The following is a 26,742-nucleotide window of genomic DNA, read 5'->3' on the forward strand; positions in this document are numbered from 1 at the left end:
ATTATTAGCGCAGAAATCTGAGTCTGAATTCACTTGCCAGCTCTTTTGTTGTTTTATAAGTGCTGTAACACTTGGCTGTGTTAATCACTGTTCCCCTACCCCCGAGCACACTTCTTACCCTCCTCCTCAGCTTTTACTTTGCGGTGCTCATCAGCGCCAGGCAGATTTGTTCACTTTTCGTGAGTCTGTTTGGTTATTCTCTTGCCAATTCCATGAACAAGGGATACTTGTCTGTTGTGTTCACTGCTGTGTATTTCCAGTGCCTAGAACAGTACTGGTTTACAAAAATATCTCAATTATATGTTACATGAACAAACAAATGGGTATTTCAGAGGGATAATGAAGTGCCCAAGGATTATAGCGAAGCTTGGAGCAGACAGGGGACCGCTCACAAGGCTGCTTATATATGTTTATGTATAAGGATATGTTTGAAATAGCACTATTAACGTAATGAAGCGTGTAGAGGATCACTATGATTTACTGTTGGCTTAGTTCATTTAGCTGTTAAAGAATCTGCCTGCAATGCAGGAGACCCCGGTTCAATTCCTGGGTCGGGAGGATCCGCTGGAGAACGGATAGGCTACCCACTCTAGTATTCTCGGGCCTCCCTGGTGGCTCAGATGGTGAAGAAGCTGCCTGCAGTGAGGGAGACCTGGGTTTGATCCCTGGGTTGGGAAGATCCCCTGGAGAAGGGAACGGCTACCCTCTCCAGTATTCTGGCCTGGAGAATTCCGTGGACTGTATGGTCCATGGGGTCGCAAAGAGTCAGACGTGACCGAGTGACTTTCACTTTCACTTTAGTTTGTTCCTCAAGGGCTTCCCTGGTGGCTCAGACAGTAAAGAATCCACCTGCAATATAGGAGATGTGGGTTCCATCCCTGGGTCAGGAAGATCCCCTGGAGAAGGAAACGGCAACCCACTCCGGTGTTCTTGCCTGAAGAATCCCATGGATAGAGGAGCCTCCTGGGCTACAGTCCATGGGGTTGCGAAGAGTCAGACATGACTGAGTGACTAACACAAGTTTGCTCCTCAGGGAAGCCCTGCCAGGCTCACCTTCTCCCATCCTTCTCCCCTGTTTCCCTCCATTGGGCCCCTGCCCCACCCAGTCACCCAGCTCTTCAGCCCGACATATTCCTTTTCGTGAAGATGCGGGATGGTCTCAGCGATGGGACACTTAGGGCACAGCCTGTGGGGCCACACTTCAGCTTGCCGGTTACCCAAGGCCCCGTGGACCCACCCACACCCCATCCCATTCCAAGAGCATTCACATGTTCCCTTTTATTAATCATTTTAAAAGTTATGTATGTAGTTGATGTAAAAAGAAAAAAAAGAAATACAGAACCGCCCAAAGAAGAAAGATACCCTCTTTCCCTCTGCTCCGCTGTTCACTGTTTGGAGCATGGAGGTGCTGATGTTCCAACAGTGATTCCAAATGGGAAAATCTCATTTCAGGTTCTGAGCAACATTCACACAGTCAGGGCCACGTGGCAACCTAAGAAGCCCAAAACATGGACCTTTTCTCCCCAGGTAAGGCATCTGCTGAGTGAATTGAGTGAAACATGAGTTTATTTTACCCATTAAGTATTATGCAATTAGTTTCTAAGGTAAGATTATCAAAATGTATTTGGTAATACACTTTGATGTATTTGGTGTTGCTGGAGAAGACTCTTAAGAGTCCCTTGTTCAGCAAGGAGATCAAACCAGTCAATCCTAAAGGAAATCAACCCTGAATATTCACTGGAAGGACTGATGCTGAAAATGAAGCTCTAGTGCTTTAGCCACCTGATGCAAAGAGCTGGCTCTTTGGAAAAGACCCTGATGCTGAGGGCAGGAGGAAAAGGAGGTGACAGAGGATAAGATGGTTGCATGGCATCACTGACTTAATGGACATGAGTTTGAGCAAACTCCGGGAGATAGTGAAGGACAGGGAAGCCTGGTGTGCTGCCTTTCATGGGGTTGCAAAGAGTAGGACACAACTGAGTGACTGAACAGGAACAACAAATTCCTGAAATAACGTATTTTTATCTAACACAGACTATATGGTGCCAGGTTTGAACCTTTACATTATTTAATGTTCTCTGAGAACTTTAATAAAAATCACTCGTTTCTGCTTCACCAAAGTTACCATGCCTATGAATCATCTCATTCAATGAATCACAAGGTTCAATTTTAGAAAGTTCTGTCTGATGGAAAATGAAAACAAAAAGAGAAACCTTAAAAGAGACTCTTAGCATCTCTTAAGAAGTGGTGTTTTTTTTTTTGTTTTTTTTTTTAATGCGGTCTCCAGCTGTGCTCAGGAGAGCTGTGCTTTCTTCAGGTAAACTCATGGGTGACAGCTAGGGAACCGATCATCCCTTGACATCCAGGGACTGTCAAGATTGAGACAAACAAAGACAGAAATGAGGTTAAGTGGCTTCAAGCCACTGAGTCAGTGTCGTATAGATGCCGGGGAGATGAAGATGTCTTTCCTTTAATAACATTACTTGTCTATAGTTCTGTTTACTTTTTCCACCTCCAGTTTCATTGCCTCCTTCCCACGGTTCACTCCCTTGTGTCACTGACCCCAGGAACCCTTCATTAAACTTTTCCTGTTGCATCAAGAGATCTCACAGCAAGGTAGAGGCTCACCACGTGGGCACAGCACGGGGAGGAGCCCGGCCACCTCGCCTGTGGGCTGCACAGGTCCACACTTGTCCACAGCACCACCCCTCCAAGTCCAGTGTGATCTTTTTTTTTTTTAATGTGAACCATTTTTAAAGTCTTTATTGAATTTGTGACAACATTGCTTCTGTTTTTTGTTTTGTTTTCCCATCGAGAGGTACGTGGATCTGAGCTCCCTGACCAAGGATTAAACCCACACCCCCTGCATGGGAAGGTGAAGTCTTAACCCTCTGGGCCACCAGAGAAGTCCTCCAGTTTGGTCTTTTAAGCATCCTCTGCTTTCATTTTGGCCCAACAACTTTTCTAATGTTCTCCTGGATATAAAGATGAACTGATGGAAGGGATAACTAGTACGTATAGGCTCCTTTGTGAGTGAAATTAACCGTCCATCCTTTAGGTGTGAGGCATGCTTCCTAGATGCTGTGGGAGCGTCTGTGTTGGTGCAGAAGAGGCAGACATGTGTACAGCGCCAATATCCTCTGTGTGTGGAGCTCTGACCGCGTGCTGGGCACCGAGGCAGCCGCTAGGGTGTCTTCTCACTGAATCCTGAGAGTCACTCCGTGCAGTGGGTGCTATTGGCAGCTGTGACGTAGGCAGAGTGTAATTGTTGCGGGGCTCCTGGTACTGTGGAACATAGAGAAACAGGTTTTATAGAAGAGAAACTGATCTTGAAGGGTGTGTGGGATTTTATAGGCAAGGAAGAGGGATGTTGTGGTGCAGGAAGAGTGAGAGGAAAGGAAAATTTCCAAGGCCTGCCTCAGGGAAGCTGGGCAAGTGTGTATGCAGGTTATAATTTTAGTCCTGTCTGCAAAGGACAGTGGTTAATATAAATATCTCATCAGGAACTTGCTTGGTGGTCCAGTGGTTAGAACTCCAAGCTTCCACTGCAAGGTTTGACCCCTGGTCGGGGGTCTAAGATCCCGTGTGCCATGCAGTATCCCCCCTGCCCTCCAAAAATCTTATCCTATATCAAACTATGTTTGTAATACCTCCGAAGACCTTGGTACAGTGCTTGTTTTGCATTAGCTTCCTCTCTAAGCAAAGAGTAAGTGAACGTAAAGGTAGTTTTCTTTAGCACAAAAATTACATTTTAAAATTTCACACCATTGGTATAGATGAGTCCAATCCATCTGCTTTTTCTTTCCTTTAAAAGACCTTGACGACTTGGCTGATGGTCCAGTGGTTGAGACTTGACCTTACAATGTGGGGGCTGTGGGTTCACTCCCTGGTCGGGGAGTTAGGATCCCACAGGTCTCACAACCAGAAAAGCAAAACATGAAACAGAAGCTATATCGTGACAAAATCAATAAAGACTTTAGAAGTGGTCTACATATTTTAAAAATCTTAAAAAAGACCTTTATTATGATGCAGATGATACAGCTGAACTGTCCTGCCATTTTAAAAGCGTTTATTGTATTGAAGTGTAGTTGATTTACAGCATGTACTCGTCACTGCTGTACAACAAAGTGATTAGGTTACCGTGTATATTTGGTCTTTCTCATACCCTTTCCCATTATGGTCTGTCACAGGGCAGTGACTATTGCTCCCTGCCCAACAGCGGGACCTCGCTGTTTTTCCTCCCTCTGTTCTCCGTGCTTCTTAGTAACCTCCGTTTTCTGCCTTGTTTCAGGTTACTGGCATCTTGCCCTGCCTGCTTGATGGCGACTGTTTCATCAGATCCAACTCTTCCTCTCCAGATCTTGGAATATTATTTGAACTTGGAATTTCTTATATTCGCAATGTATGTCAGTTGAAAGATAAAGCTTTCTGATTATCAGTTAAAAGGGAAGTTTTTTTCTAAATGTCTGTTCTTAGTAACAATAATTGAGATTTTTCTGTGTAATAGAATATTAACCTCTTGAGGAATGGGAATGGCAGTGATTCTAATTTTTTTTTTTTTATGATGCTGCTTTTTTCAGCAGCGTTTAAAGCAAATCTTTTTCTTTGTATTTATAGCTGGAATGAACTCCAGTGCTTTATAAGAATGAAGATTTGAAAAAGATGGGACTTTACAGAAAGTGATAGATGTATAGTGGCTTTCCAGCACAGAGTGGTACCTCTGTCCTTGAGGGTCAGTGTGCCCTTAACCTTGTAAATGGGGGTTCTAATAAAAGGACCTGGCAGAGTGGTCATTTTTATTAAGGGAACATCAGAAACTTGGATTAACTTACATCATATAAACTCTTGAATCAGCGGATGTGGGTCTGTGGTAATATATGTTTCCATATTTTAATAATAGCTTCACGGGTGTGGTGTGTGTGCTTGGCTTCATGGTAACCCAGAGAGCCGGCTGTTAAATTCCATTAATGGAGTTATGCTGGCCTTTCATTTCTTTTTTTAAAACTTCCTCATTCATCGTTGATTTCTGGCTGCGCTGGGGCTCCGGTGCTGCGGGCAGGCTTCCTGCAGTCGTGGCGGGCGGGTCTCTCACTGCGGCGGCGCCTCTTGTTGCAGAGCGCGGGCTCAGCGTGGGCTGAGTTGCTCCGTGGCACATGGAATCTTCCCGGAGCAGGGATCAAACCCATGTCCCCCACGTTGGCAGACGGGTTCTCACTGCGCCACCAGGGAAGTCCTGCCCTTGCATTCCTTTAAGGCGCATTCATCCGTGCGTGTTGCTGTGTAGGACAGGAGCGAGGAGCAGGACCCCCAGGTGAATGCACTGGCCTCTGACGATTGACGGGGGCTGGGGGTGAAGCTCTGAGCAGGGCGCCCCTTCAGTGACTTAAGTGACTCGTTCCATTTCTCACTGAGACCCAAAGCCTCCTGCTTGCAGGTAGCATTGATGTGACCTGGGATCACTTCCCAGCATATTTATATCACTCAAAAAACAAGAGCAGCGGTAGTCCTAGCATCAGGCTTAGGGTTTTTTCAGGAGCGACTTAACAAGGTCAGATTTTCACTTGACATCCTGCCTTTACCATCTGCCCTGCAAGTCCAGTAGGCCTCCCCTGGCTTTCACTTTGTTTTCTTGTGAAGAACTTTTTAGTTCTAAAGGCAAATACTTGTTTTATTCCTTTTATAAGAACTTGGTATATGCTTATAGATTTGACTGATTCAGACACGAAGGTTCATACCCAGTTTTATTTTCTAGTCCACTGGTGAAAGAGGAGAGTTGAGCTGTGGCTGGGTGTTTCTGAAACTTTTTGATGCCACTGGAATTCCTATTCCAGCAAAGTAAGTTGGGTTTATATATTCCCTCCAAGTGGGTAATTTTGTGGAAATTCATTTTTTAGAATCTAGACACCTCAGGTTTCCAGAGGTTTCACATTTCAGTAACTTGAGGGGAGAAGGCTTTTTAATGTTGATTTTAATGTTCTTTGGGGGCTTCCCTGGTGGCTTAAATGGTAAAGAATCTACCTGCAATGAAGGAGACGCAGATTCGATCCCTGGACTGGGAAGATCCACTGGAGGAGGGCATGGCTACCCGCTCCAGTATTCTTGCCTGGGAGATCTCCTGAAGGAGGAGCCTGGCGGGCTGTGGCCCATGGTGCTGCAAAAGAGTCAGACACGATTGAGCAAACTAACACTTTCAGTTTCACTTTAATACTCTATTAAGGTAGTATATGAAAACAGCATACGTGATCTCATCCTAGCGGGGAGACGTGACACAGATCGCAAAGTATTTTAAATGATGTTTGCACCAGTTGTCTGCTGAGAATATTCTTTCAGTAACTTCCTGTGGTGTTAGCACACTTCACAGTGCCGGGACAGAGCCTGTGTATACACGTGCTCAGTCCACTTCAGTCCTGTCTGACTCCACGACCCCATGGGCTATGGCTCACCAGGGTCCTCTGTCCAGGGAGTTCTCCAGGCAGGAACACTGGAGTGGGTTACCATGCCCTCCTCCAGGGCCTCTTCCTGACTGAGGGTTTGAACCCAAGTCTCCTTCATTGCAGGTGAATTCTTTACCACTGAGCCACCAGGGAAGCCCAAAATAGAGCCTGATTCTCACCAAAGAGTGGGAAAGCTAGGTCAGTGGTCCCCGTAGCGGCAGCCACTGTAAACAAATTTAAAATTTAAGACCAAAAGCAAATGTTTGTAATGTATTTCCAATATATCCAGTATCTAACAGTCACAAGATTATTATCTTTAATATAAGAAGAGCTCTCAAAAACTAAGAAGAGAATCTGAATTTGAAAGTGGGTGCACACACAAATCTAAGTCTAGGATATAAACAAGAAACTCACAGAAGGGATGCATAGGGGCAGTCAGTAGGATGATGAGGAGACCCTAGGTTTGGAATGATAGAATTCAGGGCCATAGCCTGGGCTCTGTCTGTGTAACTGTCAGTGGGTTCTGTAATGTCTCCAAGCCTCAATTTCCCCCAGCTTTAAAATGGGATTATAATAGTTCCTGTCCCCAAGGTTTAATTCAGATAATGCTGCCCCCTTCCTCCTCTGCTGACACCACGGGTGGGCATGACCTTACCACAGAACAGAGGTGAAAGTCCTCCTGATGGCACTCTGGTGGGAGGGGCGGGCACCTATCACCCCTCAGCCCTAACCCAATACCGCCTGTAGATGTAGAAGCCCAGGCTCCTTGTGGGTTTTTTGTTTTTCTGTTTTTAATAATGTTCAGGGTTTTTAGTTGTGCTTAGTAGGAGGGAAAAGTGTGTCTATCCAATCTTTCTTAAAGTCTTAAACCATTTTTTAAAATGAGACGGAGGCCTGTGTATTGATGCAGAGACATCTCCAGCGTGTGTTCGAAGCTGAAAACCGGCAAGGTGCAGGCCACGAGCGTGCAAGGTGCAGGCCACGAGCATGCTGATGCCCCTTCTTTTCACGGAGTGCTGTGCTCGTGTGCCTGTGGAAACTGTTCCTGGAGGTCGTCTCTGGGGAGCAGAGTTGGGGAGGCCATGCCACGGGTTAAAGAGGCAACTTTAGAAGGAAATGTGTGTCAGTTTGAGATTTATTGTGTGTATGAATTTGTTTCAAAATAATTTGTACAGAAAAAAGATAGGACAGGGGGCTTACCAAACTAGGTGGGAAAGGACAAGGAGGGAGTTTTCGGGTTTTTATTGATCATTTCTATGTCATTTGAAGTTTTTACAACAATCTACATGTTACTTTTGCATTTTAAAAGTAGTATAAATTCATGATAGCTTTATTTCCGATGATGATTCAAAACTTTTGAAAAAGACATTTAAATGGCACAAGTCATTAAAGTCTCAAAATGACGTCAGTTAATCTTTCTCACTTTAATGTGGAAAATGTATTTTCTATCGTTCACAGTTAAGAAGGAGACTCAGTTTACTGAGAGGATAACCCTAGGGAAGGATAACAACTTTCACTCTCATTTACCAGTGAATGAGGCATGAATAAAATGTCTGTGAACGTGCTTGTGCTAAAATCATGTTCCGCTGCTGGCTCCACTGTGGGTGTCGCGTGCACACTGGTGCTTTTCTTTTGTAGGACTTACAAGCTCTTCTTGAACGGAGGCACCCCTTATGAAAAAGGTGTTGAAGTGGACCCTTCAGTATCCAGAAGAGGTACCACTTTCTTTCTGTTGCTTTCTTCCCTTTCCTTAAAGATTAAACAAGCAGAAGATGCACCAAAGAAGACAGCTATAGTCTAAAAAGCCTAACACTTTTCACCTGAATTCACATTTTTAAAAGCATGTCATTTGATATTAAAATCTTAATCATTTTCATCTAAGTGAATATTTCCTTGGTGGCACATGTGAGACTTTAACATAGGAAATTAGGAAGTGTAAGGGCTCTGTATTGGCTCCTTTTCATTGAGCACAGGGCCTCAGAACTGACAGAACAGGCCAATTCAGTGCTTTCATATTGCTTGGTCACTGGTATATATGCCAGGCTGCCCTCTAGAAACACTGAGCAGCTTTCGATGTGTCCATTGACCAGGCGCTGTGCTAGATAACGGGAACATGGAGAGCCAGGCAAATATTTATGGCACTTGCCTCTTGGATTTAGAGCCTGACAGATCTAAAACTCCCCTCTGGCTCCTCAGACAGCCGTCTCCTTGTTTCATGATTTAGGACACGCAGCAATGCTAGCCCCACCATCTTGGAACAGGGAGGTCCTGGGGTCTGGGATACAGTTAGTTCCACTTGAAGTCAGAGATGCTTTTTAAACTCCCCTTTCGTCTAATCTAGCAGCAATGATGCTGTCTAAGAATCTGCTGGAGTGGCAGCTCCCGGGGTGGGTCAGTTGGGAACCTTCGAGGGTCTTTGAAAATGAAAGTGAAAGTCACTCAGTCATTTCCCACTCTTTGCAACCCCATGGACTATACAGTCCATGGAATTCTCCAGGCCAGGATACTGGAGAGGGTAGCTGTTCCCTTCTCCAGGGGATCTTCCCCACCCAGAGATCAAACCCAGGTCTCCCACATTGCTGGCAGATTCTTTACCAGATGAGCCACAAGGGAAGCCCAAGAATACTGGAATGGGTAGCCTATCTCTTCTCCAGGGGATCTTCCTGACCCAGGAATCGAACTGGGGTCTCCTGCATTGCAGGCAGATTCTTTACCAGCTGAGCTATCAGGTAAGACCTCTGAAGGTCTTTAGGGCAGATGGTACTTCATTAGTTCATTTAGAGTATATGGACAGCTGCTGCCTTTCATACAATTCAGCACTCCTGGTGCTGAAGAAACTTTGTCTTATTTTTATTATAAAATTTTATGTGAAATACTGTTTTATCACGTTCACTGCCTAAGCACTAAGTTTTGATATTTATTTTTTCTTTTTTAAAAGCACATGGTAGTGTTTTCCATCAGTTGATGACAATGCGGAGGCAGCCTCAACTTCTAGTCAAACTGAGATCTTTGAACAGAAGATCCAGGAGCACACTAAGGTTAGTACCCGCCGTTACCTGTCTGGCGAACTTGGGCTTAGTCAGCATTTATGGACCGTCTCTGCTTCCAGCTTCTCTTCCTGCTCAGTCACCATTTGTTAGTTTTGTTTTTTTTTTCCTCACTGATTCTTCAGCCAAGGATCAGTAGGGAAATGGAATAATGATACATTTCAGATTAACTTACTCTTCAGTTTACCAGTTGGTACAAATGATAGATGTGGTCAAAAGTAGTATAGACGCTTTTGACTAAGCAGGGCTTATCATCCATGATCTTTCCCTTAGGGAACTTTGGGGAACTTTTTTTAAAAAATCATCATGAATTTGTTTGGTTTTTTTTTTTGGCCACACCACATGGCTTGTGGGATCGTAGTTCCCAGACCAGGGATTGAACTCGCAGCCTCAGCAGTGAGAGCTCAGAGTCCTAATGACTGGATTGCCAGGAAATTCCCTGGGGAGCTTTTTAAAATGTCAGGTTTATTGAGGTATAATTTACACACAAGTAAAATTTACCCCTTTTACTTTAAGTTCTTTGAGTTTTGACAAGTGTATACAGTCATGTAGCTACCACACAGTCGAGATAAAGAATATTTCTGTCACTCTGAAGATGATCTCATGCCCCTTTGTAATCAAATCTCTGGCTCTGGTCTCAGGCAACAGTTGGTCCGTTTTCTTCTCCCAGTTCTACCGTTTCCAGAATGGTCTCCAAATGGAGTCACACGGTGTACAGCCTTTCGCGTCTGGCTTCCTCCATTTAGCGTAACATAACTCAGATGTATCCATGAAATTGCGTGTGTCAGCGCATGCCTGCGTGTGTGCTCAGTCGCTAAGTCGTGTCTGACTCTTTGTGACCCCGTGGACTGTAGCCCGCCCGGCTCCTCTGTCCATGGGATTTTCCAGGCGAGAATACTGGAGTGGGCTGCCACTGCCTTCTCCAAGGGATCTTCCCGACCTAGGGATCAAACCCAAGTCTGCTGCGTCTCCTGCACTGACAGGAGGATTCTTTACCACTGAGCCACCTGGGAAGCCCCATATGTTAGTGGCTTGTTCCTTTTTGTTCTAACTAGTATTCCATTTGGTGGATATACACCATGTGTTTATTTATTCACCAGTTCAGAGACATTTGAGTTGTTTCTAGGTTTGGGCAATCATGAATAAAGCTACTCTAAATATTTGCATAGCAGTTTTTTTGTGTGTGTGGACTTATATCTTCCTTTCTTGTGAGATTACTGGATCATCTGGCCTTTGCTTAACTTTGTAAGAAATTGCCAAACTGTTTTCCAATATGACCAGGCTGTTCTATACTCTCTCCAGTAACATATGAGAGTTCCAGTTACTCCAGTATTCTTGACAGCACTTGATATGACCGATTTTTTCCTTTTTGCCCGTTTTAGTAAGTGATGAGTGGTATCTCACGGTGGTTCTAGTTTTCGTCTTCTTCCGGGAGCGTCTACGTGGGAGGCGTCCCGGGTCTATAGTTTTCGTCTTCTTCCAGGAGCGTCTACATGGGAGGCGTCCCGGGTCTGTCCATGTCCGACTCAGGACTCTCGTAGACAAGCCATTGACCATCCTTCTCAGGGTCTCAAGGTCTGTGTCTTTAAAATGGACATAATAATATCAAGCCCATCAAGCTCTAATGAGGTTTAAGGAAATGAGAATATATACAGCATTTGCCTAGTATTTATGTGCATGCTTCACAGTAATACCCAATAAGTATCACAGTAATTATTACTATTATCATATGTGTGCATGTGTACTCAGTGGATCAGTCACTCTTTGTGACCCTGTGAACTGTATAGCCCGCCAGGCTCCTCTGTCCATGGGATTTCCCAAGCAAGAATACTGGAGTGGGCTGCCACTGCCTTCTCCAGGGGATCTTCCTGACCCAGGAATCGAACCCGGGTCTCCTGCATTGCTTTACTGTGTGAGCCACCAGGGAAGCCCTGGTATTGTCATATGTGTAAGTAAATGTAAATGTCATATGTGTAGATAAATGTAAATATAATAGCAGATAGCAGTGCTGTCATAAAGTTTGTTCAAGTGAGGATGTGCTATGTAGCTGGTAAGATCAGAGAAATTCAAATCGGGCTTTGAAGTTTGGAAGGAGGTGCCATGCGACGATGTGGGGCTGTGGAGAACACAGGGCACAGGCGGTGGATGGGAGCGCACGGCTTACGAACAGGCGGAGGCGGCGGGGCAGCCCTGCCGGGACGCTGACTGCTGGCAGATGCTCAGGCTCAGGGAGACTTGGAGCACTCTGTGAGTGGTTGCTTTCCTCAGTTGGGATCATGCTCCCAGTTTAAATATCCCTGGCTCTTATCACTAGTACTGAAATGTGTTTTATAATGATAGTGTTAACAGTTCAATCTTTCAACAGCCATTAATTGTGTACTCGTGGGTAGTATTCACTCTTGGCTGCCCCCACCCTGCCCACCACCCCGGATGTCCATGGAGCCTATAAACTCCCCCTTTCTGGCCAGTCTTTTCTTGGACAATTTATATTTTTCCAGATAAAAAAAGAAGCAGCAGCACAGGAGCGGTCTTTGTAAAAGGAAAGCTAGAATCCTGTTCAGCCTCATTCTTCCTACTTCTTCAACCACCTGCTGCTTCTCTGGTTGATAAGCTTTCCAGAGTCTAAAGCACTTCCAAGCATATCTTTCAAGTACAGCTTTTAATAGTGTTTCTTTGGCTTCAGATACTGGCTTGGAGATATGCTTTACAATCTAGAGATCAATCTGACTGGGTGAGCAGTGGTCAGATCGCCGGGCCCATTCTCCCAAAGCCGCGAATGTTCTTCTGTGTACTGGGTTCTCAAAGAAGGGCCCCCAGCCCTCAGCCCCGACCTCAGGAGTAGAGGCCCTTGTTGGTTACAGCACATAGTAGGCACCCGAAAAATGTTTGTGAAGTGATTTCAAGGTAGAGCTCTTCCTGCCGGTGTAAAAGCTCTGCCCTGCCACCTGTGATCCCTGGCCTCCCTCGTCTCGTCTCTGCGTGCACGCAACTCTCCTCCCAGAGCCCAGAGAGAGCCCTGAGGGCCATCGTGAAATTGGGCTCCACTCTGAGGATCCACGGGACACCAAGGGATCAGAGAGACCGAGGGAACACCTCATGCAAAGACGGGCTCAATAAAGGACAGAAATGGTATGGACCTAACAGAGCAGAAGATATTAAGAAGAGGTGGCAAGAATACACAGAACTATACAAAAAAGATCTTCTCGACCCAGATAATCACAATGGTGTGATCACTCACCTAGAGCCAGACATCCTGGAATGTGAAGTCAAGTGGGCCTTACGAAGCATCACTACGAACAAAGATAGTAGAGGTGATGGAATTCCAGTTGAGCTATTTCAAATCCTGAAAGATGATGCTGTGAAAGTGCTGCACTCAACATGCCAGCAAATTTGGAAAACTCAGCAGTGGCCACAGGACTGGCAAAGGTCAGTTTTCATTCCAATCCCAAAGACAGGCAATGCCAAAGAATGCTCAAACTACCACACAATTGCACTCATCTCACATGCTAGTAAAGTAATGCTCAAAATTCTCCAAGCCAGGCTTCAGCAGTACGTGAACCGTGAACTTCCAGATGTTCAAGCTGGTTTTAGAAAAGGCAGAAAAATGGGAGATCAAATTGCCAACATCCACTGGATCATCAAAAAAGCAAAAGAGTTTCAGAAAAACATCTATTTCTGCTTCATTGACTATGCCAAAGCCTTGGATTGTGTGGATCATGATAAACTGTGGAAAATTCTGAAAGAGATGGGAATACCAGACCCCCTGACCTGCCTCTTGAGCAACCTGTAGCTCAGGAAGCAACAGTTAGAACTGGACATGGAACAACAGACTGGTTCCAAATAGGAAAAGGAGTACATCAAGGCTGTATATTGTCACCCTACTTATTTAACTTATATGCAGAGTACATCATGAGAAACGCTGGTCTGGGGGAAGCTGGAGGAAGCTTAAGCTGGAATCAAGATTGCTGGGAGAAATACCATTAACCTCAGATATGCAGATGATACCACCCTTATGGCAGAAAGCAAAGAACTAAAGAGCCTCTTGATGAAGGTGAAAGAGAAGAGTGAAAAAGTTGGCTTAAAACTCAACATCCAGAAAACAAAGATCATGGCATCTGGTCCTGTCACTTCATGGCAAATAGATGGAGAAACAATGGAAACAATGTCAGACTTTATCTTTTTGGGCTCCAAAATTACTGCAGATGATGACTGCAGCCATGAAATTAAAAGACGCTTACTCCTTGGAAGGAAAGTTATGACCAACCTAGATAGCATATTAAAAAGCAGAGACATTACTTTGCCAACAAAGGTCTGTCTAGTCAAGGCTATGGTTTTTCCAGTGGTCATGTATGGATGTGAGAGCTGGACTATAAAGAAGACTGAGCGCCGAAGAATTGATGCTTTTGAACTGTGGTGTTGGAGAAGACTCTTGAGAGTCCCTTGGACTACAAGGAGATCCAACGAGTCCATCCTAAAGGAAATCAGTCCTGAATGTTCATTGGAAGGACTGATGCTGAAGCTGAAATCCAATACTTTGGCCATCTGACGTGAAGAGCTGACTCATTTGAAAAGACCCTGATGCTGGGAAAGATTGAGGGCAGGAGGAGAAGGGGATGATAGAGGATGAGATGGTTGGATGGCATCACCAGCTCAATGGACATGAGTTTAAGTAAACTCCGGGAGTTGGTGATGGACAGGGAGGCCTGGTGTGCTGTGGTTCATGGGGTCACAAAGAGTCGGACACGACTGACTGACTTGCAGGATCCAGAAATGTGCACTCCTTGTAGTGTCCACTGTGGGCCTTGGGACCTACCAGTAGGACTGTGGCCTCAGGCAGGCTGTCCCAGAGACAGGCTGTGGGCACGGAGAAGCCAGACGCCCGGGCCTTGCTGCAGAGCCGTGGGCTATGGTGCAAGGGCAGTGCTGTGGGTTCAAGGTGAGAGGCTGGGTTCAGGTGCGCCCTGGAGGTGGACCTTGAATTGGGGCTAACTGTGCTCAGGCTCCTCTCCCTGACCTGCCTCTCATAGTGGGTGGAAAAAGAAGGCATTAATGCTACCGATGGGGCTTCCCCAGTGGTTCAGCAGTGAAGAATCCGCCTGCCATGCAGGAGATACTGGAGATTTGGATTCTATCCCTAGGTCGGGAGGGCATGGCAACCCGCTCCAGTATTCTTGCCTGGAAAATTCCATAAACAGAGGAACCTGACGGAGTCCATGGGTTTGCAAAGAGTCAAACATGACTGAGCGTGCACACACACACAAACACACACAATTCTACCAGCCTCCTTCTCTGCTCCAAAAGTCTACCCCACCTCTGTCCGCACTGCCCAGTATTTAAGAACTTCATCTTTTGAGACTTCCCTGGCAGTCCTGTGGTTAAGACACCACACTTCCACTGCAGGAGGCACAGGTTTGATCTTTGGTCAGGGAACTAGTCCCACATGCTGCAAAAACAAAAACAAAAACCCCTTCATCTTTGTTTAGCCAAATTTCTCTGCCTGAAACAGAAAGGACAGGGGCTCTTTTTTGTCACGCCAAGCCATACACCAGTGTGGGCAGAGCTGAGGGCAGGAAGCCCAGTTGCAATCTGTATCAGTGCCCAGTTTCCCCAGCATCCTTCTGGCCAGCTTCATCCTGCCCTCTCATAAGCCAGCCGTGTGCCCTGTGTCAGGAGCAGGTGGATTAGTGTGGACTCGTCTTTTTATTTATGTATTTTTGGCTGCACTGGCTCTTCGTTGCTGCACACAGGCTTTCTCTTCTCTAGTTGCAGTGCATGGGCTTCTCATTGCTATGGCTTTTCTTGTTGCAGAGCAAGGGCTCTGGAGTGTGGGCTCAACAGATGTGGTTCCCGGGCTCTAGAGCACAGGCTCAGTAGTGGCGTCCAGGCTTAGTTGCCCCACTGCACTTGGGATCCTCCCGGAACCCACGTCACCTGCATTGGCAGGCGGATTCTTCACCACTGAGCCGCCGGAGAAGCCCTGGGCTCGTTTTCTTGACCAGAGAAGTGGCCTGGATCTCCTTTTACAGAGACAACTGTGATTGTGTGCGCCCTCAGCTGAGACAAAACAGGGAGCAAACGGATCCTTGCCTTTCACCAAGACTTGGCTTTCTGATTCTGGAGCTGTTTTTTGATGGGATGTAACTTGATGCGATTTGACCAAATGCATGCTTTTTCTCTCTCTCTGCTTTATGACTTTTAATTTTTTTAATTATTTTTTAAATTTTTTTTTACAGTAAGTCCTTCTTGGTTATCCATTTTAAACATAGCCATGTATACGTGTCAACTCCTAAACCAAAGGCATGTTTTTAAACTCCTGATGAGGGAAAGCCCTAAATTTAGACCCAGGCTCCCAGTGCAAACCCTGGTCTATGGGAGTAGATTATATGCCTGGGCATAAATTTGCTATAAATTTATTTTCCTTTGCCTTTTGATGTATCTCATCTTTTTTTCTCCTTTACTTCCATTGTATTGTTGCTAAAAATAAAGGAAATAGTAGTGTTACTTGTGTGTGTGAGTTGCTCAGTCGTGTCCAACTATTTGCAACCCAATGGACTGTAGCCCGCCAGGCTCCTCAGTCCATGGGCTTCTCCAGGCAAGAATACTGGAGTGGGTTGCCATTCCCTGCTCCAGCAGATCTTCCTGACGCAGGGATCGAACCCAGGTCTCCTGCATTGCAGGCAGGTTCTTTACCATCTGAGCCCCCAGGGAAGCACCAGAAGTTACTTGCCTGGGGCCTGTTATCATGTTTATTGTACTTCTGCTGGTCTGTCTGTGAGGTCAGAAAGGTATATCTTTACTTCTTCAGCTTAGAGCTTTCTGGCCATCTTGGGTTTGGGAAAATCAAAAAATTTCCCTAAAGGAAACTCTGATAAAGAGCCAGCAGCATTGCTTTGTGTTATGGTGAGGTGCCAGAAGGAAAGGAGTGCCCACACAGTGGGCGCTGAAGGCCTCTCCTACAGGCTGGCCACAGCGCTTGCCAGATGGAGCAGGTTGGTCTGGGAGAGAAGGGGAGGGGAGAATGGAAGGAAGGTTCCACCCCTTCCCCTCGCAGAATTAATGGCTGTTTTTCAGCATGAGACGAGTTTGGGCATGCATCTGAAACACTGCCCACATGAGCCGCAGAGCAAAGGGTGGGGGGTATGACAAGCCTTGGGAATCACAGCGTGAAAACAGGAAGGCCTGTGGTGGCATCAAGGCAGCTGCCATGTTCCTCTGCAGCCAGTCCTTGAAATCTAGGTCAGGTATATACAAGATCAGAATTTTAGCAGGGTTGGAAAAAGATGATTTCTGACTCTGTGTACCAAATGTGGTATATGAATTTAAGTGTGGTAAGAGAATCTATCTTGTATTTTTGACATTTCTAGAAATGCAAGAGTTATAGAGTGGTCAAGGTTTCTTATCTAAATTATGTGAAACTCCCCGTGGGGGTCACATTCATTCTGTTCTCTTCCAGCTGGCTAGAAGGCTGGGTGTTACCTGTGTGATTAACTTTGCCTTCTAAAATTCTCATCCTAGAAATTAGAATAAAGGATTAATTTCTGAAATTAAGATCTGCTCTGTAACGTGAGGTGGTTTTTCTTAGCTCAAAGACGTCTTCCCCTTTGATGAGAGCACACTGTTTGCCAGGTTTTTGAGATTCTTCATGCTTAGTGACAGAGTTCGTGTGTTTCTAAAAATAACCCTCAGAAAATGTATGTCTAGAATGATTGAGGACGTTTTCCCGAGTGTCTGCTAAGGTTAACTCCAGTGCTCAATGTCCCCACTGAGTGCCTAGTGTGCACCAGGTTCTGGCTTTTAGATCATTCCTCCGGCTGTGTCATGTCTTGCTGCAGCATGCAGCATCTTCATTGTCATTTGGGATCTCTGTGGACTCTCCAGTTGTGGCACAGGCTTCAATAATTGTGGCATGTAGGCTTAGTTGCTCCTCGGCATGTGGGGGTCTTAGTTCCCCAACCAGGGATTGAACCCACATTCCCTACATTGCAAGACAGACTCTCAATCACCGGACCACCAGAGAAGCCCCAGGCTTCAGGTTTAATATCCACATAGCTGTGAATTTTCCAGTTTTCCTTCTGCTGTTGATTTCTAGCTTCATTCCATTGCGATCAGAAAAGATACTTTGGGGGAAAAAAAGAAAGCATGCTTTATATAATTTGTCTTTTAAATTGTTAGGACTTGTTTTGTGCCCAGCATATGGCTATCTTGGAGAATGTTCCTTGATCACTTGAGAAAAATCTATATTCTGCTACTGAGCATGTTCTGCGTACGTCTGTCGGTTACAGTTGGTCTACAGTGTAGTTCAGGTTCCCTTTCCTTACTGATCTGTCTGGTTGTCCTCCAGGCAGGAGAAGCTTGGCGGGCTGCAGTCCCCAAGGTCTCACAGAGTCAGACACGACTGCAGTGACGCAGCACTGTGTGCTGGCTGTTCTGCCCCTTATTGGAGGTGGAGTACTGAGGTCTCCTCTATGACTGTGGACATATGGTTCAGACGGTAAAGCGTCTGCCTGCAATGCAGGAGACCCGGGTTTGATTCCTGGGTCCGGAAGATCCCCTGGAGGAGGCAATGGCAACTCACTCCAGCACTCTTGCCTGGAAAATCCCATGGACGGAGGAGCCTCATAGGCTACAGTCCATGGGGTCACAGAGTCGGACAGGACTGAGCGATTTCACTTTCACTTTCACTTTCTTTCTATGACTGTAGATCTTTTTCTCTCTTCACTTCTGTCAGTGTTCACTTCCTATATCTAGGAGCTCTGATGTTTATTGTATATGTTTATAATTGTTATGTTTTCTTAATGATTGGGCCCTCTTATCATTACATAACATCTTTAGTCTGTTTTATCTGATATCAGTATATCTGAGCAGTATATCTTCTTTCTTTGTTTACTATTTGCATGGAGTATCTTTAACTATCCTTTTATTTACAATCGATGAATGTCCTTACATCTAAAGTGGGTCTCTTGTAGGTAGAATACAGTTGGATCCTGCTTTTAAAAAAATCTGTTCTGCCAATCTATGTCTTTGGACTGAGGGGTCTAACCCATTACATTTAAGGTAACTGCTAATGGGGAAGGTCTGTATTTTGTCATCCATTTTCTGTACATCTTTTTTTTCCTTGCCCCTCATTTCCTCCCTTACTCCCACCTTTTGTTTTTAATTGACTTTTTCACCGCGATCCATTTTGATTCCCTTTTCATTACCTTTTGTGTATAGATTTTTTTCTTTGTGGTTACCATGAAAATTACATACAACATCCTAAAGTTCTTACGGTCTATTTTAAACTGATATCAACATACCTTCAATATTGAAAGTTTCTTGTTCTCGAACACTTACTATGCACCAGGCATTCCCTTAAGCTTTCCACATTTACCTCATTTTAATCTTTTTAGTAACCTGAAATGCAGGTATGACTATCTGTATTCTACAAATGAAGAAACCAAAACTCAAGGATAAAATTAACTCCAGAGCACATAGCTTGGAAGTAGCTAAGTCAGAATTCAGTCTGATCTGTCACACCCTCCCATGTTCCACCCAGCACTGTAAAAAGCTTGAACTCATGTTTCCTCTGCATTCATCACATCACGTGGGGGTGGCAACATGGCTTTGTTAAAACTTGCAGCTGACTAGTCCTGTTCTTTGTAACTGATGACTTTTATTTTTTATTTGACATTTGACATGGATGTATATGCAAACGTGGAACAGAAAGTGTAACTTAAAGTTGTGACTTGAAAGTATATACATAAAAATAAAAGATTTTTGAAGTTTAACATGGCCAACTTATAGTTAATGTTATAGTTAACTTATATAACATTAACTTATACTTACCATTAAGGAAATTTTCCTTAACATTCTTTTCAATAATTAAGCAAAACTCAGAACTCTTCATTAGAGTGGTGAGTATACATTTAAAAAGCACAATCAGTTCAGTTCAGTCATGCCCAGTCGCTCAGTCATGTCCGAGTCTTCGTGACCCCATGGACTGCAGTACACCCGGCTTCCCTGTCCATCACCAACTCCGAGAGCCTGCTCAAATTCATGTCCATCGACCTGGTGATGCCTCCAACCATCTCATCCTCTGTCTTCCCCTTCTCCTGCCTTCAGCCTTTCCCAGCATCAGGGTCTTTTCCAGTGAGTCAGTTCTTTGCGTCAGGTGGCCAAAGTATTGGCGCTCCAGCTTCAGCACCATAGGTTGGATCATAGGGGATTGTTTAATGAATACATTAAACAACGTGTTCTTTCTTCTTTAATAGTCTACTACCAGAAACATTAATCGGAAGCATGTGCTGCGTTCATTTGCTGATATTCTATCGCCAGATTCTTGGAGATGTTCTCCTGAAAGACAGGATGAGCCTGAACAGTGCAGGTGAGACGTCTCTGTAGTCCCCTTACTTGTAACAGTGCCCATGCTCTGAGTACATGTGGCCTCTGCCGGCCTGTGTCTTCTGCTTCTCATGGTGACAGCTGGAGTGAAGTATTCAGAAGAGCATCAGTGGCTGCCACTGGCTTCATATGCAAAGTCTTGTGCTCAGCGTGCGTCCTGTGAGTTCAGTGTGGGTTCTGTTCTTTACCATATGCACTTTTCACATCTTAAATTCTGGAGACTTGAGATCCAAATTTCATATATAATCATATCTTTCCCTTAATGTCTTTAATAATGTTTTTACTGTGTGTTTGGTATACATATCTGCTTTTTGGGAAGAGAACAAATTACCCCCAGATGACTGGTTTTAATGCAAGAAGTTTAAACATCAGTAAAATTGGTGAGACCAAGTGAGAGGTATTCAGGGGTTCTACATTGCAACTTTTTCGTCAGCTTGAAACTTTTCCCCAGTAAAATGTTAAAAAGTAACTTTAAAAAAATCAGTGAGTTGTCACACATGATTGTTCTTGGCCAGAGATTGGCGTGTGTTGTAAGAATGGCCTCTACAAAAGTTTCGTTTTATTGGATATTCTTTATTGAGTGGGTACTACACGCCAGGGCCCTGCCATGAATGAGACAGGCACTGTCATCCTTATCCTGGTGGAGCCACAAACTTCAAACACAAAATTATGTGAATAATCCTTTTTAACCTTAAATGTTTTGAAGGGAAATACACAACAAGAGCGTACACTAGGAACACCTGAATTAATGTGAAGGATGAAGGAAGGCTTTTCCAAGCAAGGAATGTGTAAGACTAGACCTGAGACAGGAGTGAGACACAAGGGGCGACGGGTGGGCTTGGGTCCCTTCTGGCCAGAAGGACCAGCATGTCTGAAGACCCAAGGCCAGAAGGTGCTGAGTGCACTGGAGGAGTTGAAGTTGAAAGCAGGCAGTGTGGCCGGAATAGAGTAAGGAGAGAGAACCCCAGGGTGGCGTAGCGCTCGTGGACAAACGAGACACGAGCTCTCTCCCGGGGACGCACTACCTGGGTGGGCAAGGAGAAATGGACCTCAGAGGAGCACCAGCCTTCCTCAGGAGTAACTGTGACTCTGGAGAAGCACCAGCCTTCCTCAGGAATAACTGTGACTCTAGAGGAGCACCAGCATTCCTCAGGAGTAACTGTGACTCTAGAGGAGCACCAGCCTTCCTCAGGAATAACTGTGACTCTGGAGGAGCACCAGCCTTCCTCAGGAGTAACTGTGACTCTGGAGGAGCACCAGCCTTCCTCAGGAGTAACTGTGACTCTGGAGGAGCACCAGCCTTCCTCAGGAGTAACTGTGACTCTGGAGGAGCACCAGCCTTCCTCAGGAGTAACTGTGACTCTGGAGGAGCACCAGCCTTCCTCAGGAGTAACTGTGACTCTGGAGGAGCACCAGCCTTCCTCAGGAGTAACTGTGACTCTGGAGGAGCACCAGCCTTCCTCAGGAGTAACTGTAACTCTGGAGAAGCACCAGCCTTCCTCAGGAGTAACTGTGACTCTGGAGGAGCACCAGCCTTCCTCAGGAGTAACTGTGACTCTGAAGGAGGCACAGTTTAAGCCTTTCAGTCATCACATGCCTTTGAATTTGTTTCGGTGCCTCTAGAAAAACTTCCTGAATGACATGACGCCTTAAAGAGGATACGGCTTATTAGGTTTTTATAGGTAAGAAGGCTACTCAGAATTGTTGACTTCATTTGGATCTGAGCATCCAAATAAGCCTGGTAAGACCTAGAGGAAGGGTTTTTCTCAACTGAGAACGCAGGATCGTAGAAGCCGCTGCCTTGCCATTGTGGAGTGCCCTTCCTGGTGTGCGTCTTGGCACGCACCCTTGTTGACTGTGAAATGTGAGTATTCTCCTGCATAGCATGTAGGCACATGGCCATCTCCCGAGTCCTTTCAGCGTCACCACCACCGTCTGTTGGCCCCAGGCTGAGGTCCTTTCCGAGCAACGGGGTACTAGAGCCAGGCCTGACCTGCCCGTCCTCTGCCGCCTTTACTTTGGTGCCTCCTGGTTCCCGCTCAGCCTTCTGAGAGCATGGGTGCCTTGTAATTGGAAGACTCCTCTTACCACACCACACTTCAGTCATGAGGAGGGAAGGGAGGTAGGAAAAACACACAGAAAGAAAAATCAGGATTTTACGGTCTTACTCTGTTCAGAGCCACCTTACTCCCATCCGGAAGGCTCTACCTGATACCAGGCTCATTTCAGAACCCCAGGAGTGTGGATGTGGAGACAGGTGGGGATGGGGGGGACAGGTTCCAGCCCCCCAAGAGGTTGAAGTGGGTAGAGTGTGTAATCAGCAAATCATCTGGCACAGTAATTTCAATGATGAATATTTGTATTCATTCTGTTGCCATAAGTTATGTTGGATGAAGCTTATATAAAATCCTTCCTGTTCTTTTGATTTTCAGACTTAATTAGTAATCCAGTGCTGGCCACCTTCCCCAAGCTCTTGGAGGAGTCGGACATAATGGATGCACTCAGGGTGGGTAGTGTGCATCATGATGGAGGCCTGCTGGGCCCCAGAAGGTCTTCATTTCATACTTTCGTGGAGCTAATTGAACTCTGGGTGTTTTATTTCTTTAAAGAAGCTTTTCTGAAACCTTGTGCACAGATTAGAAATATTTACTTGCAAATGAAAGTGAAAGTGTTAGTCACGCAGCCGTGTCTGACTCTTTGCGACCCCGTGGACTGTAGCCCGCCAGGCTCCTCTGTCCATGGAATTCTCCAGGCAAGAATACTGGAGTGGGTAGCCATTCCCTTCTCCAGGGGATCTTTCTGACCCAGGGATCGAACCCCGGTCTCCTGCATTGCAGGGGATTCTTTACTGTCTGAGCCACCAGGGAAGCCTGCACTTCATTCTGTCTCTCCCTGACCATTTCCTCACCTCAGCAGATACAATTGTACAGAAGTATGGTATTTGGCAGAGTTTTCTGTTTTCATGACTGTCTTACCTTAAAAGCTTAATGATACCTTACTGTTCAAGTGCTGTGTTGGTGCAGTTTGCATGGATATGTTAGTGTTTCTCTGATTCTGTTCTTAGTTTTTTTTTTAATTTTATGTATTTATTATTTTTGGTTGGGCGGGGTGCTTGCACCGGCTTTTCTCTGGTTACAGTGAGCAGGGGCTCTTCTCTAACTGCAGAATTCTCTAGTACCTGAGCTTCTCATGGCAGTGGCTTCTCTTGCTGCAGAGCACAGGCTCTGGCGTGCATGGGTTTCCGTAACTGTGCTCCTGGGCTCTAGAGCACAGGCTCAGTAGATGTGGTGCACAGGCGTAGTTGATCCATGGCATGTGGCATCCTCCCGGAACAGGGATTGAACCCGTGTCTCCTGCACTCCTGTGTTGGCGGGCGTGCTCTTTATCACGGAGCCACCAGGGAAACGTGTTAGCTTAGTGCTGACTTGTAGCTTGTGAAGGGTCGCTTGCTGACACATCCCGCCTGCTCCGTCTGGTTCTGGGTCCTTAGACTTGATGCCTAATAGAGACCCACTTGCTACGTGAGCCGCTCCTATACCTCGTGTTGAACCCTGATGGAAGCTTACTTAGAGACGTGGCAAAGACTTGCGAATACTCAGGTTAATCTAGTGTTTCTGTTTGCTTTTTAGAGTTCCTGGGCTGAGAAAGAGAGTACATTAAAAAGATCAGAGAAGGTAACGTGACGGTCTGCCCCGAACTTCACAGTTCTGTGCTCAGCATTCACTACACGTCCTAATCACACGTCTTCTGTAGCTGGAGTAGCCACACTCATAATCCCCGTTGACAGTTCAACCATGTTATTATGGTTCCAAAGACTCCTTCCAAGAAGGGCATGGGTGATCGATTCTAAGCATTTAAAAAAATACTTGATCAACACAGTCATTTCAGACACATTTTTTTTTTCCTTTCAATTTTTAGTGTCTTTATCTTCTCCCATGTTCCTTGGGGAGATTTTTTTTTTCTGTTTCTTTTTTATTTTTTAAATTATGAAAGTATGATAACACATTTACCGGAAACTTGGAAATATAGAGCAAAGTTACATACAATTTCACTGTATATTACAGTTATTTTTTTAAGTAGACAAATTAAGATTTTTAGTTGGTGTTTCAATATCAAGCTCTCAAAAATTAACAGAATGAATATGCAGGAAAGTAGAAGGATATAGTAGACCTGAAAAACACCATTAACCAGTTCAACATAATTAAGTATATATAGTTTTCCCAGAACAGTAGGCTACAAGTTCTACTCAGCTTCCCATAGACTATAGGAGACACTGGAACATATCCAGAGACACAAAACAAGTACAAAAATGTCATGGTCTAAAGGTACTGAAATCATACAGACTCTGTTCTCTTGTGTTTCTAACTGTGGAATTATGTTAGAAATCAATACCAAAAATCTTTGAAAATAACCCACGTATCAAGTGCAACGTGACATTTACCGAGTCAGACCACTGAGTTTTATTGAACTGAGGGGAAGTTTCTAAGCCAAAATGTTCCAGCTGCCTATCAAATTTCTCTCATTAAAAAAAAAAAAAAATCCCTAGCTCTCAAAGTCCATATCAGGCCCAGAGAAGTAAGAGTTAAATTGGCATAAGCTGCACCTCACATTGCGAGCACGCGTGACTGCATCCGTGGCCCAGCGCGTGTCGTTGCCAAGCAGACTCGCAGCGATCAGTGTGCAGCGGCTGACTCCTCTAGTCCAAGACTGACAAACTTTTTTGGTAAAGGGCCAGAGAGTAAATATTTTTGGCTTTGCGGGCCACATGCTCTGTGTCTTAGATACCCAGCTCTGCCTTTGTAATGCAAGGCAGCTACAGGCGGTATAAACACCTGAGTAGGGCCGGTTCTGTGAGACTATTTACAAAAAGAGATGGAGGTGGCTGCATGGGCCCACGGCCCATGCTTTTTGGACTTTATCTCAAGGAACATGGGAGAACAAAGAAAGGCACTAAAAATTGAAAGGAAAAAAAAGGTGTATATATTGTATCCTTATTTGAGCTTCCATTCAACCCAAATTGGCAGGTTTAATGCTGTTCTCGGTCAGTAGTGGACAGGTGCTGGGCCTCAGGCCTGTAGAAGCGGCCTCTCCAGCTCCCCCTGGAGGGGTCGTATCTCAGTGCACACCGCCTGCACCCCTGCAATGCCCACCTGAGCTGTGGAGCTGGGCTGCCTGCCCTTGGGATGTCACCTGGCTCCTGTTCTGGGGGAGGTGGGCTTGACAGCACCTCCTTTACTCCTTGGGCTCTTTCTCTGGATTTCAGGCAGGGCCCTTGCTGTCCTCCTGTAACACCTTGAGCTAATTCGGTGATCCAGCTGGCTGCACACTGTCTTCTTAGTTCCATTTACCTGGACCCGCACCCTTGTCCCCAGAATTAGACTCCAGTGCCCCAGTCTCCTTGATGGAATGCGCGAGATCCTCAGTGGAGCTCAGTGGGCGCCCTGGCTTCAAGGAGTCCCTCTCAGACCCTCAGAGAGAACCTCTGAGGAGGTTCTATCAGGTTCAGCGGGGAGCTGATAGAACACCTCATTTGTCCCCGAGGTGACTCCTGCTGTGTCCACGTCCTGACTGAACAGCTGGTTCAGAGCCCGTTACCTGCCAGGCATCCCTGGCCCCTCCATCCCACCCCCTCCCTCGACGGCTTCTAGTTCACAGAGTCCCTGGAATGTGGCGCTTGAGAAGTAACGGCCTGGGTCCGCTCGCAGTGACTGTTGTTGCGGGTGTTTTCCCAGGGAGACAGGGAGCTCCTGAAGGCGGTGTTCCTGCTGGTTTACCACGACTGCGCGCTCCCCCTGCTGCACTCTGCGCTCCTGCCCCCGTCTAGATGGGCAGAGGAGGAGACTGAGGCTGCCCGGTGGAAGGGCATCGCCGACTTCCTCAAGCAAAACCAGGAAAATGAGGGCGCCCTCCAGGTTCTGCTGTCGCCAGAGGGGGTCCACGAACCTTTCGACATTTCCGAGCAGACCTATGACTTCTTGGGTGAAAGAAGAAAGAACGTAACCTGACAGCAGTGGCCTTTGACCCTCAGCTCCCCGCTGAACTTAACCGGAACTAACGTCCCATCACTTTTCCGTACAGCCACATTCTATAGGAAACATTTATCTGATCATTTGAATATGTGTCAGTACAGTAAAACAAATTTTTATAAGTAATATTGTATACGTTTAAAGAGAATTTTTTTTTTCAAAAAACAACTGCTGCATTTCTTTTAAAATTGAGTATAGTTGAGTACAATGTATTGAGGATGAGATTGTCAGATAGCATCAGTGACTGAATGGACATGAGTCTGAGCAAACTCTGGGGGACAGTGACAGACAGGGAAGCCTGGCGTGCTGCCATCCGTGGGGTCATAAAACGTCGAACACGACTTAGTGGCGGAACAACAGCAGCGTGGGTGATGTGAAATATGAGAGCTTCAGGTATACAACGCAGTGGTTAACAGTTTTTAAAACTTATGTTCTATTTAAAGCTTTATACAATACTGGCTATATTCCCTGTGTTGTACAAGATTTGCTTGCACTGTTTACTTTATACTTAATAGCTTTATCTCTTAATCCCCTACGCCTATCTTTCCCATCCCCATTTTCCTCTCCCCACAGGTAACACGTTTGTTCTCTGTGTCTGCTTCTTTTTTTAAATGGAAGTACAATTGATTTCAATGTTGCGTTAATTTCTCCTGTAGAGCAAAGTGACTCGGTTACACATACATATATACATTCTTTTTTAATATTCTTTCCCCTTACAGTTTATCACAGGATATTGGATATAGCTCCTTGTGCTATATTGTAGGACCTGTTGTCCATCCATTCTATATGTAATTTGTTGTTATTTACTCACTAAGTCATGTCTGACTTTTTGCGACCCCACAAACTGAAACTCCA

At 45.5% G+C, this 26,742-nt stretch overlaps 1 protein-coding gene across 4 annotated transcripts in view; it reads left to right on the plus strand.

Moving 5' to 3' along the window:
* NPHP1 (nephrocystin 1) overlaps positions 1-26,531 on the plus strand; it is a 66,060-nt gene extending 39,529 nt beyond the window's left edge. For 2 of the 4 annotated variants that reach the window (XM_027554535.1, XM_027554536.1), the window contains exons 12-20: positions 1,453-1,527; positions 4,292-4,402; positions 5,753-5,835; positions 8,073-8,149; positions 9,373-9,472; positions 19,732-19,844; positions 22,294-22,367; positions 23,491-23,535; positions 25,594-26,011. In XM_027554535.1, the coding sequence (XP_027410336.1) occupies positions 1,453-1,527; positions 4,292-4,402; positions 5,753-5,835; positions 8,073-8,149; positions 9,373-9,472; positions 19,732-19,844; positions 22,294-22,367; positions 23,491-23,535; positions 25,594-25,866 (951 nt within the window). In that variant the 3' untranslated portion in view covers positions 25,867-26,011. Of the gene's footprint in view, positions 1-1,452; positions 1,528-4,291; positions 4,403-5,752; positions 5,836-8,072; positions 8,150-9,372; positions 9,473-19,731; positions 19,845-22,293; positions 22,368-23,490; positions 23,536-25,593 lie in introns of all 4 variants that reach the window. The other 2 variants (XM_027554533.1, XM_027554534.1) reach the window with 2 other exon arrangements.
* The last annotated feature ends 211 nt before the right edge of the window (positions 26,532-26,742 follow it).

The sequence above is a fragment of the Bos indicus x Bos taurus genome, chromosome 11, assembly GCF_003369695.1.
Source record: "Bos indicus x Bos taurus breed Angus x Brahman F1 hybrid chromosome 11, Bos_hybrid_MaternalHap_v2.0, whole genome shotgun sequence".
Taxonomy (NCBI): domain Eukaryota; kingdom Metazoa; phylum Chordata; class Mammalia; order Artiodactyla; family Bovidae; genus Bos; species Bos indicus x Bos taurus.